The sequence below is a fragment of the Budorcas taxicolor genome, chromosome 23 (genome assembly GCF_023091745.1).
Source record: "Budorcas taxicolor isolate Tak-1 chromosome 23, Takin1.1, whole genome shotgun sequence".
Taxonomy (NCBI): domain Eukaryota; kingdom Metazoa; phylum Chordata; class Mammalia; order Artiodactyla; family Bovidae; genus Budorcas; species Budorcas taxicolor.
The window spans coordinates 43,003,256-43,026,086 of NC_068932.1; the positions used below are offsets into that span (position 1 = coordinate 43,003,256).

Consider the following 22,831-nt stretch of genomic DNA (forward strand, 5'->3'; position numbering starts at 1 on the left):
CTTTGCATGAGGTGGCCAAAGTACTGGAGCTTCAGCTTTACCATCATTCCTTCCAAAGAAATCCCAGGGTTGATCTCCTTTAGAATGGACTGGTTGGATCTCCTTGCAGTCCAAGGGACTCTCAAGAGTCTTCTCCAACACCACAGTTCAAAAGCATCAGTTCTTCGGTGCTCAGCCTTCTTCACAGTCCAACTCTCACATTCATACATGACCACAGGAAAAACCATAGCCTTGACTAGACGGACCTTAGTCGGCAAAGTAATGTCTCTGCTTTTCTATCTAGGTTGCTCATAACTTTTCTTCCAAGGAGTAAGTGTCTTTTAATTTCATGGCTGCAGTCACCATATGCAGTGATTTTGGAGCCCCCCAAAATAAAGTCTGACACTGTTTCCACTGTTTCCCCATTTATTTCCCATGAAGTGATGGGACCGAATGCCACGATCTTCGTTTTCTGAATGTTGAGCTTTAGGCCAACTTTTTCAGTCTCCTCTTTCACTTTCATCAAGAGGCTTTTTAGCTCCTCTTCACTTTCTGCCATAAGGGTAGTGTCATCTGCATATCTGAGGTTATTGATATTTCTCCCGGCAATCTTGATTCCAGCTTGTGTTTCTTCCAGTCCAGCGTTTCTCATGATGGACTCTGCATAGAAGTTAAATAAGCAGGGTGACAATATACAGCCTTGACATACTCCTTTTCCTGTTTGGAATCAGTCTGTTGTTCCATGTCCAGTTCGAACTGTTGCTTCCTGACCTGCATACAGATTTCTCAAGAGGCAGGTTAGGTGGTCTGGTATTTCCATCTCTTTCAGAATTTTCCACAGTTTATTGTGATCCACACAGTCAAAGGCTTTGGCATAGTCAATAAAGCAGAAAGAGATGTTTTTCTGGAACTCTCTTGCTTTTTCCATGATCCAGCAGATGTTGGCAATTTGATCTCTGGTTCCTCTGCCTTTTCTAAAACCAGCTTGAACATCAGGGAGGTCACGGTTCACATACTGCTGAAGCCTGGCTTGGAGAATTTTGAGCATTACTTTACTAGCATGTGAGATGAGTGCAATTGTGCGGTAGTTTGAGCATTCTTTGGCATTGCCTTTCTTTGGAATTGGAATGAAAACTGACCTTTTCCAGTCCTGTGACCGCTGCTGAGTTTTCCAAATTTGCTGACATATTGAGTGCAGCACTTTCACAGCATCATCTTTCAGGATTTGAAACAGCTCCACTGGAATTCATCAATTCGTAGTGATGCTTTCTAAGGCCCACTTGACTTCACATTCCAGGATGTCTGGCTCTAGATTAGTGATCACATCATCATGATTATCTGGGTCGTGAAGATCTTTTTTGTACAGTTCTTCTGTGTATTCTTGCCACCTCTTCTTAATATCTTCTGCTTCTTTTAGGTCCATACCATTTCTGTCCTTTATCGAGCCCATCTTTGCAGGAAATGTTCCCTTGGTATCTCTAACTTTCTTGAAGAGGTCTCTAGTCTTTCCCATTCTGTTGTTTTCCTCTATTTCTTTGCATTGATCGCTGAAGAAGGCTTTCTTATCTCTTCTTGCTATTCTTTGGAATTCTGCATTCAGATGCTTTTATCTTTCCTTTTCTACTTTGCTTTTCGCCTCTCTTCTTTTCACAGCTATTTGTAAGGCCTCCCCAGACAGCCATTTTGCTTTTTTGCATTTCTTATCCATGGGGATGGTCTTGATCCCTGTCTCCTGTACAATGTCAGGAACCTCATTCCATAGTTCATCAGGCACTCTATCTATCAGATCTAGGCCCTTAAATCATTAACCAAAGGATAAGTTTAATCAGAGAATTAAGAAAATGCAGAGACAAAGGAAAACAGTCCAACAAGACTAGATAAGAGTAATGCAATCATTAAGTCAAGGACCTTCAGTTCCTCAAAGGCTGTAGGTAATATTCTGAGCCGTACCCTGTTAGCTGTCTTGTAGATACTGAAACCCCCACCAGGTGGAAGAAGTTAACTACATGATGACCAGACCATCACCATGATGTAAGCTGCTGGAATTCTGAGAACTGGCCTCCAGAAAATGGAAACGAACTGACCCTGGAACTGAAGATTAACTATACCTAAAACATTCAAGATGACACTGGTCAGATCACTGATGACCAACTTCAAGATGACTGTCAGAGCTGACTCTGCTGTTTCTGCACGTACCTCCCTAGCTCCATCTATAAAAGCTCTTGTCCCCTGATTGGAGGGAGTAGGGGTGGGGAGTGGGCCTTTGGAGAAGCATCAACTCCCCCCACCCTAGTTGCCGGCATCCAAAATAAACTTTCCTTTCCACCAACCTTGCCTCTTTATTGGCTTTTGAGCAGCTAGCAGCCAGACCCCACTTTGGGTTACAGGCACACTCAAATAACAAGTGGAAGCGTAACAAAATAAACCTAAATATCCATATTTTACTCTTTAAAAATCAACTGTGCAATGATGATGTAGCGGAAAGAGGCCAACCTGGAAACTGCACAAGGGGTTTAGCTGACATAAGTGCATAATGAATCATCACAGACCTGCAGGGACCCAAGCACCTCAGGCTACATTAATGAAGGCATGGCACTGAGAATGTTGCTCTGCACCACCCGGCCAGGTCAGAGTCCTCGAGGCCACTCGCCTTGGGGGCTGGGTGCCAGACAGCGAAGCGGAAGGAGTCACTTCATCTGGAGAAGCAAGACTCAGCAGGAAGGACGCCAGCTTCAACGGCTAAAAGGCTATTCAGAGCTGGAAGGGGACAGGTCCCAGACTCCTGAAGGACCGACCCCTGGGTAGAAGGTTCAGGAAGAAAGCCGGATTTGATACGGGGAAACCTTTCTCCAACTGGGGCCGTCCGGCACAACGGGCATGGTCCAGGCTGCAGGGGTAAGGGCCTCCCAGGCCAAGTGAGGGCCAGCTGACCTGATCCCCATCCCCAGCCCTGAGTTTTGGTGCTGCCAAGCCCCCTCCTGCTGAACCACCTCATTTTCTGACTCTCAGACCCTCCCAAACAGATGGGTGTTACATTTGGCCAGAACTGTTTCCAACAGCAATTCCAAATATAAGACATTCCGAGCCTTCTGTGCTGCGGTTATTTTAGAAGGCTGCTGGGGCGGCCCCGAGACAACAGGCTTGCTCATGGATGTGAGCTGTCTTTCCTGGGCAGGACAGGGGTCCCGGGACCCCAGCAGTCCTAGAGAGGGGCATAGGAGTGGAGGTGGCAGGGGCTCCCTGAACCTGGTACCTCTGGAAAGAACCACGTCTCTTTCCAGGGGGACAAAGGAGTGGCCAGCAGTGAGCTCACAGGTCTCACCATGCAAAATCTAGGTGGTTACCCCAAGGTCACAGCTGAATTCATCCAACAACAGCGGGGTACTCAGCCTAGGTGAGCAGAGTTGGGTGTATTGATAGACAGGAAAACAAGGGTGGCTACTACCCCTTGGGCCTCTCCTCCAGCCAGGCTCACTCCAGGGCTGTACAGGTTAGCCTCCCAGAATCCTCTTGGTGTCCACCCGCTACATGGCTGCACCTGGCTACTGAGGCCTGCACTGTGCTCAGCACTACATGTGCAATCTCCCTCCCTGTTCACAACCAGCCTTCGGGATGCGCTCTGTCCTCTCCAATCCTGCAAAGCTTCCCAAGGTCATGGGGCCCAGGAGGCCCCAAGGCTGGGCCCAAACCAACCCAGACCTGCTCAACTCCAAAGCCCAGTGACCCGACAGGACCTGGCCCCGGGCTTATACTTTAGGGACGGAGCCACAAACCGGCAGCTGGCCCGAGTCGGGGACTAGCCATCTGACGGTTTGGGGGGCTTTGTTTTGAGGTCTTTATTATTTTAGGTGCAGAGTGATTTGGAAGCAAAAGTCAGTTCTGTCACAGAACTACTTAATAAGTTACAGGAGACTGAAACACAATCACATCTGTAATACAGCAGCAGACATCAGGGTGAAACCTGGCATGACCAGGAAGAGAAAACGTGCTCGACAACTGGAAATCACAGCACAACAGAGGCCCAGGTATCTCCCGGCTTCCATCCCTACTTCCCGATCTCTCATCACGTGGATGAGCTGATACTCATTGGCCACAGCAAACAGCTCATTTCAGTTTATAATTGAGCTCTGAGACCATGACATGCATGTTGACTGGCCTTCCTCTAGGTGCAGACTGCAGGTTCCAGCTCAAACGTCGCTACTTCAGTGAGACCACCCCTTGCGGCTGGTTTCTCCTCCTTTGGTGAATTATTTTCATACTATGTTTAAATTAAGAGATGATCCACACCCTTTTAAACAAGCGAACAATGTAGTAGTTTTGGGTAAATGCACAAATTTGTGCGAACACCAGCACCATCTAATTCTATGTTTTCATCACCCCAAAGGGAGAGCTGGTTTTCACCGGTCAGTCCTCAGAGGGGCCCAGGTCCCGAATCGCTCAGATCCCCAAGCCTGAAAGGCCCACAGAAGCTGGAGCCTCGGTGTCAGGTCTGTCCAGCCAAGTGCAGACCATCAGAGGCCTGGAGATCCTCGTCTTTCCAGCTTACTACTGCTCACCCCTCAGCCATCACAGAGAGCCATGCTTGGCGGAAAGACCCCAGGGCAGATGCCAGAGCTGTGGACAGCTGACCGACAGCTCCTGGACAGGCCTACCTCAGGCCAAGTACTCCCTGGCCCTTCTGTGCCCCTGAAGTGCGTGCCAGCTGGCGACACGCATGTGAAGGGTCACGTTTCATCCCTGGCAGCCCCAGGAGTGGGCACACTCATGTCTTCTAATCTGCCCCCCCGCGTAAGAGCACAGGGTTCTGCGGCTTCTGGAGGGTCTCGTGCACGCAGTGACCACAGTGCCAGCCAGAGCAGCCCATCATTGCTGTCCATCTGCTGGCACCCAGACCCAAATTCCTGTCAATAACTTCCCGACCTTTAACACGGTGTCATCAATAATGATGATGTATAATTTTCCTACGAAGAAAAAAAAATAGCCATTTAATATCACTGAGACGGAGGCCCTTTGTCTACTGACTCACGCACCATGACCATCTCATCATGAGGAACAGTGAAGCAGGGCTGGCCAGACCAGCTTATTCGGAGAAAACCTCTGGAGTCACTCAGGTTGTGCGATGCTGATGAAGCTCACTTTCTGCCAGAGAAAAACATACTAGGTTGGGGCCTAAAAAGGGTCCACAGGGAAGCAGGGCTGCCCGGGCTGGGCCTTCTCTTCCCCTTGAACACAAGCAGGATTCTGGACCCAGCTCTGATACCCTCTGCGCATCCAGTCGCAGGGCCTCGGTGAACCTCTGTGGGTGGAGGCCATGCCAGCAGCCCTCCACCCACGAGCCCCGTGTGGCTCACAAATCACTTTCACGGGAGATGTGTCCGAGACCCTGAGACCAGGGGAAAAGAGAAAAAGCAAGCGCCAAGAATGGTTGAGCTACCCCCAGGTTAAGGCAGCAGCAGGGCCAGGCCGGGACCCCCAGGTGGGAGACCTCACCACAGAGCAATGGCCACCATCCCCGGGCTGGCCGGTCCAGGACATGGGCCGCCCTTACTCGTCAGCCCCGACACCCTGGGTCGGAGAGGCCCCCCGACTTCTCTTGGCAGCCCGGCATCGGTGCCCCATGCCCCCACCGCCCTTCCAATCTCTGCAGAAGGACACACAGCGGGCTCTTCTTCCCCACGCTCCCCGGCACACAGAGCCTCCTTCTGCAAACAGTCCGTGTGGGAATACTCAGGACTGCCAATGACTTTGTAAACACTTCCCGAAAAAATAAACACTGTTAAACACATGGGGGTTTTCAGCACGATGGCTTTTCTCCCGCCAGTAACGAGAGGAGGTCCCTCCCCGTACGGACACTCCCGAACGGCCTTCAGAGGACGGGGCCTGTGGCCCTGACCCAGAGCCGGCCAAGCTCCCTCTCCCTTCCCTGGTGGCTCACAGCGCAGCCTGATCAAAGGACCTGGTGTCACCGTTAAGGCCCATACCAAGGTGTGTCAGTAACACCCAGACAGGCAGCTTCTAAGAAGCAGAACACCCAAATTCACCAGGAAATTAACCTGTGGCTTAGGACACTCCGCTACAGTCTTTCTCAAGACTGCTGCCTGGGATTCCAAAACCTCCAAGGTCTTAAAGAGGGAAAAGGGAGGAGGGCAAGGCCTTAGGTGGCGGGAGTGCACGTTGCTGCGGTTGTCATGACCTGTACATTTCAGCGCCACGGCCCCCTCCACCGGATTCCATCTCTTGCCCACAAGGGAGTTCTCCTAATTTCCCTTTGAGCTGGTTTACATTAAAAATTAATCTGTCAGTGCTAGGGAATGGCCTGCCTTTCAGTCTTCATGCAAAATCTGCTATAGAGAAAACATCCCTCGGCCTTGGAATGCCAGAGCTCCTGTACTGCCTGAGAACATGGTGGGAGTTTTTCAGCAGCAGCTGAGTCGCCAGAGAGACTCTCATCAGTAGTGGGGGCGCACAGCAATTTCAGAAGCATCAGTCCGGCTCTTCTCCCTGCTCTGCAAGCTGCTCCACGCCCTGGGTCAGGATCCTGCTCTCACTCATGTGGAAACAAGTGAAGGAGCTGAGTCCAGGCTTAGGCCTCTACATAGACTGGCATCCTTACTGATCACAGAACTCTGCCCAAGTGGGGAGCCTCCATCCTGCTCACAGCTCACAAGTTCAGTCCCTTCACCGAAAGACCTACACCATCCAAGGTTACACCTCCCTAGGGCAGATGCAGCCAATGGCCGGTGGGTGGGAGATGCCTCGAGGAAGTGGTTGGCTGAGACCCCTGTTGTGACCTCTCCCTCTGTCGGTCCTGCCCTGTCGCCCCTCACGGAGGCTGGCCCAAAAGCACGCCCTGCAAACTTCATTTAGTGGGGGGGGTGGGGGGGGGCGGGGGGGGCTCCAAAATCACTGCAGATGGTGACTGCAGCCGTGAAATGAAAAGATGCTTGTTCCTTGGAAGAAAAGTTATGACCAACCTAGACAGCATATTAAAAAGCAGAGACATTACTTTGCCAACAAAGGTCTGTCTAGTCAAGGCTATGGTTTTTTCAGTAGTCATGTATAGATGTCAGAGTTGAATTCTAAAGAGAGCTGAGTGCAGAAGAATTGATGCTTTTGAACTGTGGTGTTGGAGAAGACTCTTGAGAGTGCCTTGGACTGCAAGGTGATCCAACCAGTCCATCTTAAAGGAAATCAGTCCCGAATATTCATTGGAAGAATTGATGTTGAAGCTGAAACTCCAATACTTTGGCCATGTGATGCAAAGAGCTGACTTATTTGAAAAGACCCTGATGCTGGAAAAGATTGAAGGCAGGAGAAGGGGACGACAGAGGATGAGATGGCTGGATGGCATCACTGACTCAATGGACATGAGTTTAAGCAAGCTCTGGGAGATGGTTAAGGACAGGGCAGCCTGGTGTGCTGCAGTCCATGGGGTCACAAAGAGTCAGACACAATTGAATGACTGAACTGATACTGAACTGATAAACTTCCTGTACCCTCTGCCACAGAGTTGGCCTCCCAGTAACTGACCTATGACAAAGATGAAAAGCTTGGCCCCTCAGTCCAAGTGACATGCGATCAAATCCCAGTCTGGCCACTTAGTAACCAGGTGACAGCTGATAGGTAACTTAACCCCACTGAGCCCACACATATTAGCTGTGACACGTCAAGACAGCCCTCTCACCTGCTTGCAAAGTTCAGAGGAGGCAATGCCTAAAAAGGACTTAGCACTGAACCAGGCTAAAGAAAGTGATTGGTGAGTGCTAGGCTGCCACCTCCCCACTGGAGAAGACTCCGGGAGGGCAGATGGGAAGGACTCGGCTCGGCTCTCCAATGTATGCAGGGCATCCAGCATATCAAGAGGGCTGGATAAACATTTCCTTGAGTATCTGAGTGCTTGGTCTGGATATTGTTATTCTTACTTGCTACTATTGAGGCTGAATAATAGTAACTAATAAGTATATAATAGTTACCATTTGCCCAGCATTTTTAAACACACTACACATATTAAGTCACTTCATCTTTACAACCCGATAGGACTGAACGTGAAAATGTTACTTGCTCAGTCATGTGCGACTCTAGGCGAACCCATGGGCTGTAGTGGGCCTGGCTGCTCTAGTGTATGGAATTCTCCAGGAATTCCGGACTGGGTAGCCATTCCCTTCTCCAGGGCACCTTCTTGACCCAGGGACTGAACCTGGGTCTCCTGCATTGCAGGCAGATTCTTTATCGTCTGAGCCACCATAGAAGCCCCAGAGACTGGACTATTTCCCCTCATTTCATCAATGAGGAAGAAAGAAGGCATAGAGAGGTTGAATAACCTGCTGAAGCTCACATAGCCAGAGAGCCGCAGAGATGGGGTTCAAATACAGACCCTGTGGTCCCTGAGGCTGCGTCCCTATCACAGTGATCCTGGGTCCCTGTTCACGACCCACACACCACAACAGCCACTCTGGAGATGGAACGACATTGATGAAAGGTTCAAGGTTCCAGTCCAAAGGTTCCCTCCTGCTCATCACTCTCTGCCCGAATGAAAAACTGCACAGAAATGGATTCATTTCATTAGCAGCCTCATTCCTTCCATTCCTAGCTTATCGCCATGAAGAGAATAATTTATTTAACCAGCCCAGTGGGTTGTTAAGAAAATCAGTTCATAAAAGCAGGTAAAGAAAATAACTCCCCAGGTTCCACGGCACTGGGGACAAGACACTGGGTCTCAAGACACTGGTGTCAAAATCAAGCTCTACCCTTAATGGAGCTGACTTCTCCTTCTGCTTTGACCTCTCTCCATAAGACGTGAAAATCAAAGACTCTTGAGGTGGTCGTTATCATGCACTGTGGGAAGACCACCCGAAAAATGAAGCCCAAGATACAGGGATGGTAAAGTCCATGAATGATGGTGCAACACCACTCTCCAAACATCCCTCAAACAAAGTACGTTGAAGGGGTGGGCACCTTCCAGCCATTTTCTGCATTTCTTGCTGACTGTAACCACCTCTGCACTGAGTCAAACTCCATCAACTGTCTCACAAATGAACAGGCAGGCGGCCAATGTGGGCAGTGTTGAAAAGAAGTCTTTTTCACTTAAGAATTGAACTAAATGAAGGAAAACCCTCCTTGTAATTGGTGGCTTCTTTTTAATGAACTGGGCCGATTTAGCCAAGGAACTTGAATTTTAAATTGTCGTTATCTCTTACGTAGAGAAACTTGCAACAGGAATTGTTGGCTGGCCCTTTGGCCCTAAGAACCATCCCATCCACATTCCACTATTCTCTCTTCCTTGCCAGAAAGATAAATGGGCTTGCTTCTCTGGAAGCTTTAAAGTGGTTGATTTGATTTTGCTTACAATTCCAACATTTTCAAACCCTCTGCCTTTGATCAATTATAGACATAAAGGCTAAATGTGAATTTAAACTAGAAATGAAGGTTTTCCCCCACTCCTCTCTGAGCCTATTTGTACAAGGAAAGAAAAATTCAGTCCAATCCCACGGGCAGGGAGAAACTCAGGGAATCTCCCACTTGCAGAAGTACAAGGTCACAGAATGGCTTAAGTGGCTGATAGCCTGGGACCCAGTTAAGACTAATGGGAACTCGGGCTCCTAGTGTTTGCTTCTTCAAGAGTGACCTAAACACCCGGTATTTATCATCCTTTCTGGTCGCGATGGGAAATGAGCCAGCCATTTCAGATAGGCCATGAGTCATGGGGCTCAAAAAAGAAGAAATTCCTATTGTTCCATCCTTTATCAACGTTTACAAAGCAATGGAACAGCTGCTGCTGTCAGTAACCCCCACAGAAGACGCACACACACACACACACACTGCCCTGTGCACGTGGGCTCGCTGCCCCTCCACACAGCACTGCGCCGGCACTGCCTCTCTTTCCGGCTGTAAGGGCGTGGTTTCCCAGAGGAGCAAGAGAGCAGCACAGAGAAGTAGGTAACTTCTAAGATGGTCCCGAAGATCCTCTCCTCACCCTGGGACTCATTCCCTGTAATCCCCTCCCCTTGCCTGTGTCCTGGACCACGTGACTTGCTTCTCATCGAGAGAATATGGCAAAGGTGATGGGCTGCCATTCTGGTGCTCAGATGACAAAAGATGGAGGCTCCCAACTTGGCAGCAGCTTGCTCCTTTGCAGGCTCTGATGGAGCAAGCAGCTTCTGATGACGGGGTGGCCCAGTGGCAAGGTACTGAGGGCAGCCTCTAGCCAATGGCCAGCAAAGAACCGTGGCCCTCTTCCCACACTTCTTGGGGAACTGAATTCTGCCAACAACTGCATGAGCTCGAAAGCAGATCCTTCCCCTACCGAGCCTTCAGATGAGACCCTGCCTTGATGACAGCCTTGGGAGAGCAAAGCTGTGCCAGGTTCTGCCCCATGAAAGATAGTGCAAGATAGTTAACTGTGCTGTCTTAAGCTGCCAGGTTTCTGGGTGATTTGTGACACAGCAGTTGATGAGAAATACAGTCAGCAGCCCCACGACAGGGTTAGCTTCCTGAGGAGGCTGTGTTGCCATGGCATCCTGCCCTCCTTTGCACCATCACGTGTGCGTGAGGATCAGTGCCTCGCATTCCTGACAAAGTGCAGCTCCTGGAGGGCAGACGTCTGTGTGCGCCTGCTCAGCACCAAGAGCACTGCCCAGCATGTGACTGGGAATCAGTGAACACTGTAATTGATGAACTCTTTCTGTTAAGTGAGTGTCAGGAAGGCAAGAACTTTCAGTTCCCAGTATAAACAGAGCATTTGCTCTTTAAAAAAAAAAAAAAAAAAAAAGGAGACAAGACTCCTTGGAATGGCCTCCTACTAAAAGGGGAACTACGGGCTGAGGTCTGAGAGGTGAGTCGGGCAGCCCTGGCCCCTGGTTCCGTGTCTGAACCCGGGCAGCATGATGGCCCTTGCTGTCCAAAGCTTGTCTTCACAGTTCCCGTGTCCCCAGAGGTGGAATGAGAGCTGTGGGGAGAGGGACATGCCCACGGAAGCTGGCTCCGCTCTCTGAGAGAACGTGCAGTCCTTCCCTTTGCACTCTCCATCCTCCCTGCCCAGTATGCTCCTTCCCTTTGACCATGTCCCTCGCTCCTTACTTGGCAAACTCTTACTCAGCCCTCAAAACCCCACCTGGCCTCAGCTCTTCCAGAAAGGCCTTTCTCTGCACTCTCCACTAGCTGCTCTTTCCCTCTTGGTGCCACACTTACCCCTTCCTCCCCGCCCTGGCTGAACTGCAGACCGCAACGCCCACACCTGTCTGACTGCAGCTGGTGTGAGCGCCTCGTCCCCCGGGCTCCCATTTCTGTGCTCAGGGGGTGACAGAGCTGGAGTCTCACCTTCTCGGCCCTCTGGAGTTGAGGCAGGTGAACTTCTTCAGAATGAGGAAGAGGGAGATGTGATGGGAAGACACTGGCCAAGCAGTGAGGCCCCCCTCCTTTCTGAGAGAATGTTGCAGCCCCGTGAGCCGCAGCGGGGGTGGCCTGGGGGAGCAGCTGTGAAAACACCTCTGTGGGCAGCACGGGGTCACTGAGTCACCGGGCCTTTCAAGGCTGACGGTTATGTAATCAAGTACACACGAGAGCACTGCTGGTTTGGGTCAACTGTTCTCAAGCTGGGGCGGTGGGTTCCAGCCCACTCCCTGGGCAGAAGGGCTGAATTCCTGTCTCCCGAGGTGTGGGAAGCGGCAGGCATGACATGGCGAGCTGCCCCGAGGTCAGGGCAGCCTCGGGACCAGTGTGGAGGGACTCCCGAGGCTGGAGGAGGTGCAGCAGGCAGAGTGGAACCATCTGCAGCATCAAGATGGCCCCCACAGGGGGTCTGCAGGGGTGGGGACGGGGCAGGGGCCATCCAGCTCTCTGACCAGATCACTGCAGAGCATGGAGGCCACTCCAAGACCCACATGGGGTCCGTGGAGGTAAGCCAAGAGTTCGAAACAAAAGAAGCAAGATGTGAGACTGTATAGTCACACAGCTGTACACACACACACACACACACACACACACACACACACACACCACTTCTCTGCATAGGTAAGTATTAGCTTAGAAGAAAACAAACCAAAATAAAAATATTGATTATCTGGGTAGGAGATTCTAGGCGTTTTTAAACAATTATCACTCGAAAGGCTATGGGGCCAGGAATGCCTGCCATCCAAGGAAGGGACCAGGGCTGTGTTAGTGCCCTAGGACTGCTGATAATGAATTACCGCCGATGTGGGGCTCATTCCAGCAGGAATTTATTTTCTCACGGTTCTGAAAGTCCGAAGTCTGAAATTCAGGGGTCAGCAGGGCTGGTTCACTCTGGGGCTTCCGAGGACAGTCTGTTCCGGGCCTCGGTCCTGGCCATCCCTGGCGGTCCTCGGGGGGTTGGGAGCATCACACCAACCTCTGCCTCATTCTCACACAGCGTTCTCCCTGTGTCTGTGGATCCCGGGACCCACAGTTCCTCTCCCCGTAAGGACACCAGCTCCTGGGTTAGGGCCCACCCTCCTCCAGTGTGACCTCATCTTAACCTGAGTCCATCAGCAAAGATTCTATTTCCCAATAGGGTCAAGTTCACACACATCTTTGGCATGTGTGGGGGCGTGGGGCATAATAACCCTTGTGCTGTGTGCTAAGTCGCTTCAGTCGTGTCCAACTATTTGTGACCCCATGGAATGCAGCCCTCCAGGCTCCCCTGTCCATGAGATTCTCCAGGCAAGAATACTGGAGTGGGTTGCCATGCCTTCCTCCAGGGGATCTTCTTGACCCAGGGATCAAACCCGCGTCTCTTATGTCTCCTGCACCGGCAGGCGTGTTCTTTACCACTAGTGCCAGCTGGGAAGCCCCTAATAACAAGAGGCATTTAGTCCAAAGGAAAAGAAGACACAGGGCCCTGACAATGTCTTCTATATCTGACAGGCTTACCCATTTAGAAGGATTAAACCTGATCTATGTACCTCTATGGGGAAGAAATGGGTCCAAAGTGTAGACACTCCCAAAAGATAGACTTGGGGTCAGTGTAGGAAGGGTGCTCTCACAGGGCTGTCTAAGCAGAACTGGGTTGTTCTGGATGGGAACTCTTGAACCAGAATGGAGCCTCTTGTCTCTGGCGCAGGGGTGCTGGTCCGGCCAGAGGGGACGTGATGGACTAAATGATTTTAAGTCCTGGCAGCCCTCAGATTCTGCCACGCACACAGCCGTTGTCAGTGACCTCAGCATGGCCCAGCACTGGCCAGGCCACACTCACCCAGTCTGTTTGGGACCACGCTAGCCTGGCCTCATCTGCACTGAGCAGCTACCGCACTTCACAACAGAGCGGCTCTGTCGTTTTCTTCCTCTCAGGAAAGGTGCAGCTAACACTTTCAGAGGCATCAATCAAGGCAGAGGACAAAGAACTATAGGAGTTACACCCTACAGAGAAACCCGACACCCCTGATTCCAAGGGCATTTCTCACGCCTGGACATCACTCAAGGGCCGTCCCACATCCCCAGGCCGGACCGGCAGAGGCTGAAGGCCCGCAGGCTAGGGTCACAATGGCTAAGGAAACAATCCACAGTTTGTTTAGAAGCAGTGAAGATGGCCCCAAGAATAACGTTTACAGAAGAAATAGCAGTAACATCACATGTTAAGCCTGTTTATTTAAAGAAGAAGAAGCAGCAAAATCTTGTCTGTGATGAGAAGGAAGACTGGCCTTCAAAACTGGCTTTTCTTTTCCCCAAACAAAAAAAACCCACGAATACGCTGCTCACCTCTCCACAGGGTCCCTGAGCATGACGATCAGCTTTGCGTCTGGCTGGAAGGCGTGGATGAAGTCCTGGGTCAGAAAGGGGGGCTCGCCGTCTGTGCCATTATCATAGAAGAGCGTCCAGGCGTTGTTGTCCCACATGGTGGAGGCGCTGGCCTCGCCTGGAAACAGAAAACGCTGCGAGTGAGTGGGGCTGAATTATGGGCTCCCGCAGAGCAGCCTGAACTAGGGGCCATACCAGGCTGTGATGCCGTCTAAAACAGCTGTGCACGGGTGAGCTGGCCCAGGAAGCGGGCCGACTGGACTCTGGGAAGAGGAGGCTGATGACTGCCCTCTACTACACCATCACCCCTCCCCGCAAGGACCTCCATCTGGAGACGAAGGTGATCTGAGCCACACTGAGCATCCCTCTTCCTCCCAGTTCCTCTCTCCAGGATGTGGCAGAAAAACCTCTATGAGCATCTGGCCTCCCAATTTCACGATGTTTAACTTTGCCTACGGCACACTGCTCCATGGCGCGCTGAGATGCCTTTCCTTCAAAAGGCATCAGGGGTGAAGGAGGCGTTCGGGCAAGCTGACTCTCATTAGGAAACTGCATGCAATCTGCGTCAATCTTCCCTTGAAATCACAAGGGTCAGTCCCCGAGCACACTCAAAGAGGAAGGCTTTGCGGAAAGGCTCATGGGACCTTGGTCCTGCGTTCCCACCCACCCCGTGGCCTGGCACACAGCATTCACTCAGTGCTGGCTGGGTGAACGGGAAACTGGTTCTAGCCCCTGTTTGATCACGGTCTGCATGACTGAAGCATGATGAGGTCAGTTAAGCACATTCTAGGCCAGGGGTGAAGCCAACACACAGACCTTTCAGCATTTCTGTCTCACAGACTTAACTGGTTCCCTCTTTTTTTTTTTTTTTGAAGAATAGTCTTCAGAGATTCAGAAAGAAAGGCAAATCAATCAATTAATTATACATTCGATTTCCCGACATCGTACACGGGACTATATGACACATCTGAAAGTCACTTATTCAGGGAAAATCTGAGCCTGAAGACTAAGTCTCTTTGATCACTGATGAGCACATCACAGTTATTCGGAGAGTTAGCAGGCTCCTATTTATTCTGTTGGATGTGCAATCATGTCCAGGTGAGTATTTCTATTCTGATCTCTCTTTCTATTTTTTTTAAAGAAATAATACCCTAGAACACAGAAAAAAAACAAGCCCATCTGAAGTCTTTTGAAAATTCTACTCACAATGAATAAGAGAATATTAGGACAAGGAAAGTACCTAAAACTAAGTTGGCACAAATTTTGTCCATCTCATAAATGAACTGGTTCTATGCTTGTCCATTTACCTAACGGTCTGTCCATCTACCCATCCATCCTTCATTCATCCTTCATCCATCATTCACCCATCCTTCATCCATCCATGCAGAAGGCTCTGATTTGGGGTCTAAAATGTGCCCAGCACTGTGCTTGGCACTCTAGATAGATGACAGAAACAAGACAGACAATCCCCTTTAATCTCAAACCTTACAACCTAGGGGAAGATCAATAATTCAATAAACAATCAGAGCTTCACTTGAGCACTTTGACAGGGCACAGCAGGGGCCCTTGAGAGCCCTGAGAGAGGGCAGCAGCCTTTCCACATGTATTGAACCCCAGCCCAGAGAACCAGCCACTGGAGTCCTTCCTGACTCCAGCCATTAGCCCAGACCACCAAGAAAGGGCCCTCTATGATCCATTGGCCAAGATAAAGAAAGACCAGTATGCTTCTTCCAGGGATCTAACCAGAAGAAGCTGAAGCAGAGTTTCAGGGTTGGGAGGAACCCAGAACTGATCTGGTCCAACAAACCCATTTTACAGATGAGTAGACTGAGTTTAGGAACACAAAGACCAACTTGTCGCATGGCACAGAGCTCGCTGGTGGCACAGCCCGGGCTAGATGCCAGCTTTCCATCTACCATAAAACTCAACAAACTCTGCTTCAGGTAAACATCAGAGCGTGGATATAGTCTTCAGTTTTCATTTCTAAATCTAGAAGTAAATAAAATGAGAAAACCAAACTAAAGCCTTCCTTTTTTTTATTCATTAGCTTGGGCTCTATTTCCCGACCCTAGGATGTATAGCTTTTTAACTCTTTCACAAGAACATGAGATTTTCCCAGAGGCACATGGTATGGGTCGTGGTGGCTTAGTCGCTAAGTCATATCCAATTCTTGTGACCCCATGGACTGTAGCCTGCCAGGCTCCTCTGTCCATAGGATTTTCCAGGCAAGAATTCTGAAGTGGGTTGCCATTTCCTTCTCCAGGGGATCTTCCTGACCCAGGGATCAAACCAGGGTCTCCCGCACTGCAGGCAGATTCTTTACCAACTTAGCTACCAGGGAAGCCCACAGTATGTTCGAGCCACAGTCAAATATTAGTCAAGATTTGTAATTTGGGTGTTAACTCATGGGTGCAAGAAAACAGCTAGTACCCAGCTCAGACTGAGTAAGAGGGTATGCTCTCATCTGGCTTCTTCGAGTTAAAAATAAATAAATCAGAGCTTCAGCATGTAAGTCTGTCCCCTTGGACATGGGACACATAAGTAAACAGCCGTCTTTCAGATGGTTGATTACAATTCTTCTTAGTCACTGATAGTGTAACCGAACTTTGAGAATCAAAATACAATAGATTTAGAACGAAAAAATAGATCGCTGCCTCAGGTAGTCAATTTAAGAAAAATATGTGATTCGATTTCTCTCTCTCAGAGGTGTAAGTGGATAAATGTCTTTTAAGCTGAATCCAATAGAGAGGGAGAACAGATATGTTTTTTTATAAAACATCCTTGTGAATTAAAAAAAAAAAATTGCTAATCAAACCACCTCACTTTGAATGTCTAAAGGCATTAGGTTGACAAGACCGAAGCTTTTCCAACAGCAATCAGTCACCCACGATGCACGAGGGATGTGTCTATTTCAGGAGAGGCCACTTCCATCTTCACAGGGTCCCAGAGGCCAGGGAGTACAAACGCCACAAAAATTAAACCGATGACTAATCAGTCATTTTGCATTCATGATCCCCCGTCCAAACTTACTCAGATGGGTGTATCTCGAAAAGAAATCCAACATGCAAGCTTAACTTTAATAAAAGCAAGAAACGGCAACATTTTTAAAAAGCCATTTCAGGTGCACTTGAGTCTCCATGGAAATAGAGTCTACTAGACGTTTTGGCTTTATGGAAAATTGCACGAACAATATGAACATTTTACACAGGGGGAGAGAGGTGGGGGGAGTCACTGGGGAAACAGGCACTCAACAGCTGAGGGCAAATGTCATGCAAATGCTTGCAAGTGCAGTGAAGCCCGGCCTGGCCCAGGGCAGGAGCTCCATGGAAGCCATACCGATAATGATTCTATTCATCTTGCTCGGCTCCTTCGCAGCGCTGGCCTGCAGTCCTTGATGAATCTGGTGTGCCGCCAGGTCAAAGAGGTCCAGATAGTCTTCCACAGGATAGCGGTCCCGCAGCCCGTCCCTCAGGCGAACGATTCCTACAAGAACCAGGAAGCAGGGGTTACTGAGGACAAAGCTGCCACGCTGGGCTGGTGGCCTCCAGGGAGTGACCACAAACGGATGGAAAGGTCTGAAGGCCCAGCTGCAGCAGCCAAGGCTTGACCCCGTGAGCTACAAGAGACGTAGGGACCTCTGCAAACCGGCCGCCCTCTTTTGAGCCACGTGCACTTTGAGGGGTGGAACACACCACCACTCGGGTGCACAGTAGCCCCTGAAAAGATGGCACGCCTATTTAAGAACTATAATCGGGTCTACTCGGAGGGCCGGGGAGGTCAGGGCTGGTTAACACGGGCACCAGGTGAGGTTCCCCCAGGGGCAGGGCAGCAATGGCATCAGAATACACATGATGAATCACAAGAAAACACCTCCCATCAGAGGTGTCCTCTGAAGCTCAGATGCATCTTTTTTTCTGTCAGGGCTCCCCAGCACCTTCCCAAAGTTCTTTTCCATCAGGAAGTCTATCCATTTCTCCAAACAATAAGGAGAACTGATGGTCCCCGGATGGACACCTGAGTGATTCTGGCATCAGCCACAAGCAGCCTAAATTGTCCCTTGCCTGAGAGGTGGGTAAATTTACCTTGAAAATGTATTAACAACACAATGCCCCAAACCACAGCTACCAAGGTTAATGGAAAGTGGAGAGAGTATCCACAGGCAAAACAGCAAGAGGTTCAAGGTGATACCAAACACCAGACTCCAGAGGCTCCATGCCCCCGTGACTCTCCCCTTGACCAGCAGGAACCTGGTTTTCACAGGGAAAGACAGTGAGTTCTGTAGGGGAGGGCCCCCTAAAGACGAGCACAGAAACTCCAGCTTCCACAGCTGCTGCTGCCAAACTACAAAAGACAAACTTACACTTCTGTTCACTTTCGGAGGAACATCAAAAGGATTAAGTCAAACGTTTGTCAGAAACACACTAAGAGTTGATCTCAACTTAGGCTGTACTAAGAAAAGCTTTCAAAATTCCTTTCCAAGCAACCTAGGTCCTTTCCACGGAAACCGCCCTCCAGGCTCACCCAGACTCTGGCATTTGTCATCCCTTAGCTCCAGTGACCAAATATCTCCTGGAAGAAGGGAAAAGGCTGAGGAGAGGAAACAGTGACCCTGGGGTCTGAGGGGGTGGCTCGGGCTGGCTCAGGGCTGGGTGGAGTAGAAACCAGCCTGCAGGAGTCATGAGGTGGTGGCTACCATCAACTTCCTGGGAAAGGGGTGCTGTGAGCAGGGTGGCCCAGAATTACCTTCGTGGGGCTTTCATTTTGACCCTCTGAGCCCCAAGGGGCAGGCAGGTCAGAGAAGAGGCAGGAAGCAGCTCAGTGACAGGCTCAGGTCCTGGGATGCTCCAGCAGGAAGTGGAAACCTGGCCAAACACAGCCGGCTTTCTTTCTCCTGCCTCCTCCCAGTGCAGGGGTGTGGGTGTGGGGGCTCCAGCAGGAACAGCACTGAGCTGGGAGCTGGGAGCGGACAGGCCCCAACAAACGTCCACTTGGATGATACATGTCCCAAGGCCCTTCAGGACAAGAAGAGTGCCCATCCGGCACCCTTTCTCTGGCCTTGCACACTGCTGGCCCTGTATAAATGCTCATCAGGTGATCAGGAGCTGGGTACGCAGTCCTGCTGGGTGCCTGCCTGGGTATCTCTAACCACAGAACTCTCTAATCTCCACCTCTCAGCGTGTTTTCTCATTTCCCCACCTGCCTCCCTCCTGGAACCTCCCAGAATGCCCCGCTCGGGTCAGTCTCAGGGCTCCCACTCCAACCCTGACCCCTGACCCCGGAAGGAGTGACGGAGTGAAGGCTCCTGAAGCACCCTTGCCATGGGGACATGGTGGCACGCACCAAAGCGCTTCCGGGTCCACCAATGCGGTTCCTTGATGGCGGAGAACTTGACTTCCGGGTGCAGCCGCAGGCGGTCGTAGAGGTCGGTGGTGCCGCACTTGGGCTGCCCAATGATGTAGAAGTGCGGCAGGCAGCGGAGGCGGAAGTGCTTGCCGTGCGCGTGGGAGAGGTGGCCCCAGAAAGCCTTGCGCAGCGTGTCGAAGGTGGAGCGGAAGCGCTTGGAGTAGAGTACGTAGGAGTTGGTCAGGTAGGGGTCGGTGGTGTTCCTGCCCGTGAATTCCTCGTACCAACAGGGGCTTTTACTATTGGGAAGAAATTTGTGCGGGATGACGGAAAACATCTGCAACAGAAAGAGATAAAAATGGAGAGACACACTGAGAGGGGAAAACACACTCTGTCCTCAATATGATCCTGCTGCTACTGCTAAGTCACTTCAGTCGTGTCCGACTCTGCGATCCCATAGACGGCAGCCCACCAGGCTCCCCCGTCCCTGGGATTCTCCAGGCAAGAATAACTAGAGTGGGCTGCCATTTCCTTCTCCAATGCATGAAAGTGAAAAGTGAAAGTGAAGTCGTTCAGTAGTGTCCTACTCTTAGCGACCCCATGGACTGCAGCCCACCAGGCTCCTCCATCCATGGGGTTTGCCAGGCAAGAGTACTGGAGTGGGCTGCCATTGCCTTCTCCCCAATATGATCCTACACTAAGGCTTATTACAACGTTTGCATGGGGAGTATTATTGGATGATGACTAAATACTAAAAGTAAACTTGGTAAACAAAGACCATGCTTTTCCTAAAACCCCAATAAAAATAAAATATGAAGAGAATAAAAATACAAGTTCCATCAACATCCATTCTACCATGATTTATCTCACACACACACACGACTATATAGTTGTATATTTCAGTGGCTGTTAGAGACAAACACTGTGATTTAGGGCAGACTAGAGAGTGTTCTACAAAAGTAATTTTAACTGCCAGGACCACCTTTCAAGCAAAACATCCCAGAAAGGAATTATTAGAAAGGGGGTTCCTTCAACCGTTTTAGCTGTGCCATTTAATACAGAGTTCCCTTGTTGGCATTAACAGCATGGACACAGCCCTCTCAGTGAACTCTCATCCATAAGGCTGTCAAATTACCACTATTACACTTGGGACATTTTTGGTCACTTTCTTGCCAAAGGTGATGATAGGAAAGGAAGCAGCCATTGTTTAAAATCAGTCAACGGAGATGCGCATCAGGCTACTCACATGCAATTCCTGTTTCTTGAGCTCTTCTATGTCTGGGAGCTGTCTGGTGGTGAACTCAATCCTGGATGTGATGCTGTTGATAATTAACTTAATACTTGGATAGTCCTTCACGTATGAAATATTATTTACAGAGGATTGGTGATGATGTTCTTTTGTGTCACTTGGATTTTCGCCCTCGGTCAAGCTGGGATTGCTGGGGAAGGCTCCGTAATGGAAAGGCGATGAGATCAGAAGCTCTTGGTGGACCCCAGAAAGGATGTAAGAAGCCATCACCAACGTCATTATTATCAATCCAAAAACAAGGCTGCATCGCTTCCCCTTCTTGAAGCGCAAAAACCCACCCCAGCTCTCATTCCCATCAGCCCTCACTTCGAGAACAGCCAGCAAGTTCATCTGCTTACCGTCCACTCGAAACACAATTTTGTTTTCTGCTTTGCACACTGGACACTCCTGGCGACCGTGATGGGAGCCTCCTCGGCAGCTGACCTGCTGTGTCTGTACGTCGTCAGGCGACAGTTGGATGCAGCAATTAATGCAGTGCCTCATGATAATGCCCCTGGACTGCTGGCCCACTGAGCCATGGGCGAGCCCCTGAGGAGTCTGGATGCCTGCAAGTTGTGCTGTGAAACTTGAAGGATGGCTCAGTGATCACATAAGATGATTGGAAGGCACAAGCAACAGAAACCAGAATAAAAATGAGCAGGTGCCAAACCACCAGAGAATGAGGGATCACGTTCTTTGGTTTGCCTCCGAAAGATAGCCCGAGTGATGTCCAATTGTCATGCTCTGTAATCCTGGAAAAAGCCACAGGTCAGGAGCACTTCTTCCTGACCTTCAGGTTTTCCCCATGGCACCAAATGAGGTGGACGTGTTCTTGCTGGAGAACATGGAAACACCCAAGGGATTAGAAGATCTCATGGCCTCAGTGAGAGATGGACAGACACACCATCCATGTAGAGTCCATGGAGATTTCTTCTTTCACATCCTATGTTCCTTTGAAATGTTTCCTCTTCATGGGGAATAAAATCCTTAAGATGTCAGATTACCTAAACAACAAGGAAAAGAGGTTTTATTACATTAGATGATGACAGCAATCACCCTGGGAACATCTTCCAAGGAGAGAAGTTCCCGCTTCTTTTCCACTTCTAAGTTTCAGCCACGCTGGCTAGGTCACAAGCAAGTTACAGAAAATCATATAGGATGAAGGGAGAGGTGTCAGGTCCTCGCTGTTTGGCTTTGGAGTTCAATCTCTGCCACCAAATGTGACCCCAACACCAGCTCCACCAGCACCTTATTAAACACGTCTTATTTCACACAACCCACATATTCTGTAATGTCTGTGCCTGGACACAGCTAAGTGACTAGAACCCTTGCTCTCAACTTGGAATCATTCTTAGATTCATGCAGAGTTAGTCACTCTGAATTTGAGGGATGAATTGAAATAACAACTCTTTTAAATTAACAAAAAAAAAACCAAGAGTAGTTAAGATGGGAGCAGGCAGAGAAAATAATTTTTCCCCTCCAAACAGCACTAATAGTCTTTTAACCTAGAGCTCCAACCAGTCCATCCTAAAGGAGATCAGTCCTGGGTGTTCATTGGAAGGACTGATGCTGAAGCTGAAACTCCAATACTTTGGCCACCTGATGCAAAGAGTTGACTCACTGGAAAAGACCCTGATGCTGGGAAGGATTGGGAGCAGGAGGAGAAGGGGACGACAGAGGATGAGATGGCTGGATGGCATCACCGACTCGATGGATGTGAGTCTGAGTGAACTCTGGGAGTTGGTGATGAACAGGGAGGCCTGGCATGCTGTGATTCATGGGGTTGCAAAGAGTCAGACATGACTGAGCGACTGAACTGAACTGAACATTTGTTATCAGTGTAGGATGCAAAAGTTAATGAAAATTTAGAAACACTGAAATGATTCTCTCCTTCAGCAGACTGTATCATATTAAAAAAAATTTGACTTTAAGTTATTAAGCAATTAAATCCAACATGCAGTACTCCCCCGAGTAACAGAACACTTCAGACCCTGAAACAACTTTTCACTTTCATCATCCTTGGGAAAACATGATTCTTAAAAATCCATTAATAGAAGTCTGCTGTTATAAAATGTACTGTTGCCCAAGTGACACTTCTTTGTAGACATTGTAAAAACAGCAAAAAAGAGACCTATATGGTTTCTAGCAGTGGTAGAACATTGCTAATGAGCTAACCGTGTGACCTTGAGCCAGCAGCATAACATTTCTAAGCTCTGGTTTCCTCACCAGTAAAATTAGGATGAGAGTATCTCCCTTTCAAGTGTGTAACAAGTACTAAGTCAACTAATGCATGTGAAGAGTTTGCAGAATGCCTACACATGTTTAGGATCCCATAAAACAGAGAGAACATGAATAATGATAGCATCATCAATGACTCTTACTATTATGTTTTTTCATTGTCAGCGAATGCCAAGAATGTCTGAAGTGGAGTCAAAGATGGGCAATCCCATCACAGTATCTTTCCTTAGCACC

General features: G+C 49.5%; 1 protein-coding gene across 2 annotated transcripts in view; it reads right to left on the bottom strand.

The window, feature by feature from the left end:
• CHST15 (carbohydrate sulfotransferase 15) overlaps positions 1-22,831 on the bottom strand; it is an 80,497-nt gene that overhangs the window by 16,684 nt on the left and 40,982 nt on the right. For both annotated transcript variants that reach the window (XM_052660846.1, XM_052660847.1), the window contains exons 2-5: positions 20,318-21,363; positions 19,069-19,408; positions 17,065-17,211; positions 13,690-13,846 (exon numbers count right to left, since the gene is read on the bottom strand). In XM_052660846.1, coding sequence (XP_052516806.1) covers positions 13,690-13,846; positions 17,065-17,211; positions 19,069-19,408; positions 20,318-20,863 — 1,190 coding nt within the window. In that variant the 5' untranslated portion in view covers positions 20,864-21,363. The remainder of the gene's footprint in view (positions 1-13,689; positions 13,847-17,064; positions 17,212-19,068; positions 19,409-20,317; positions 21,364-22,831) is intronic.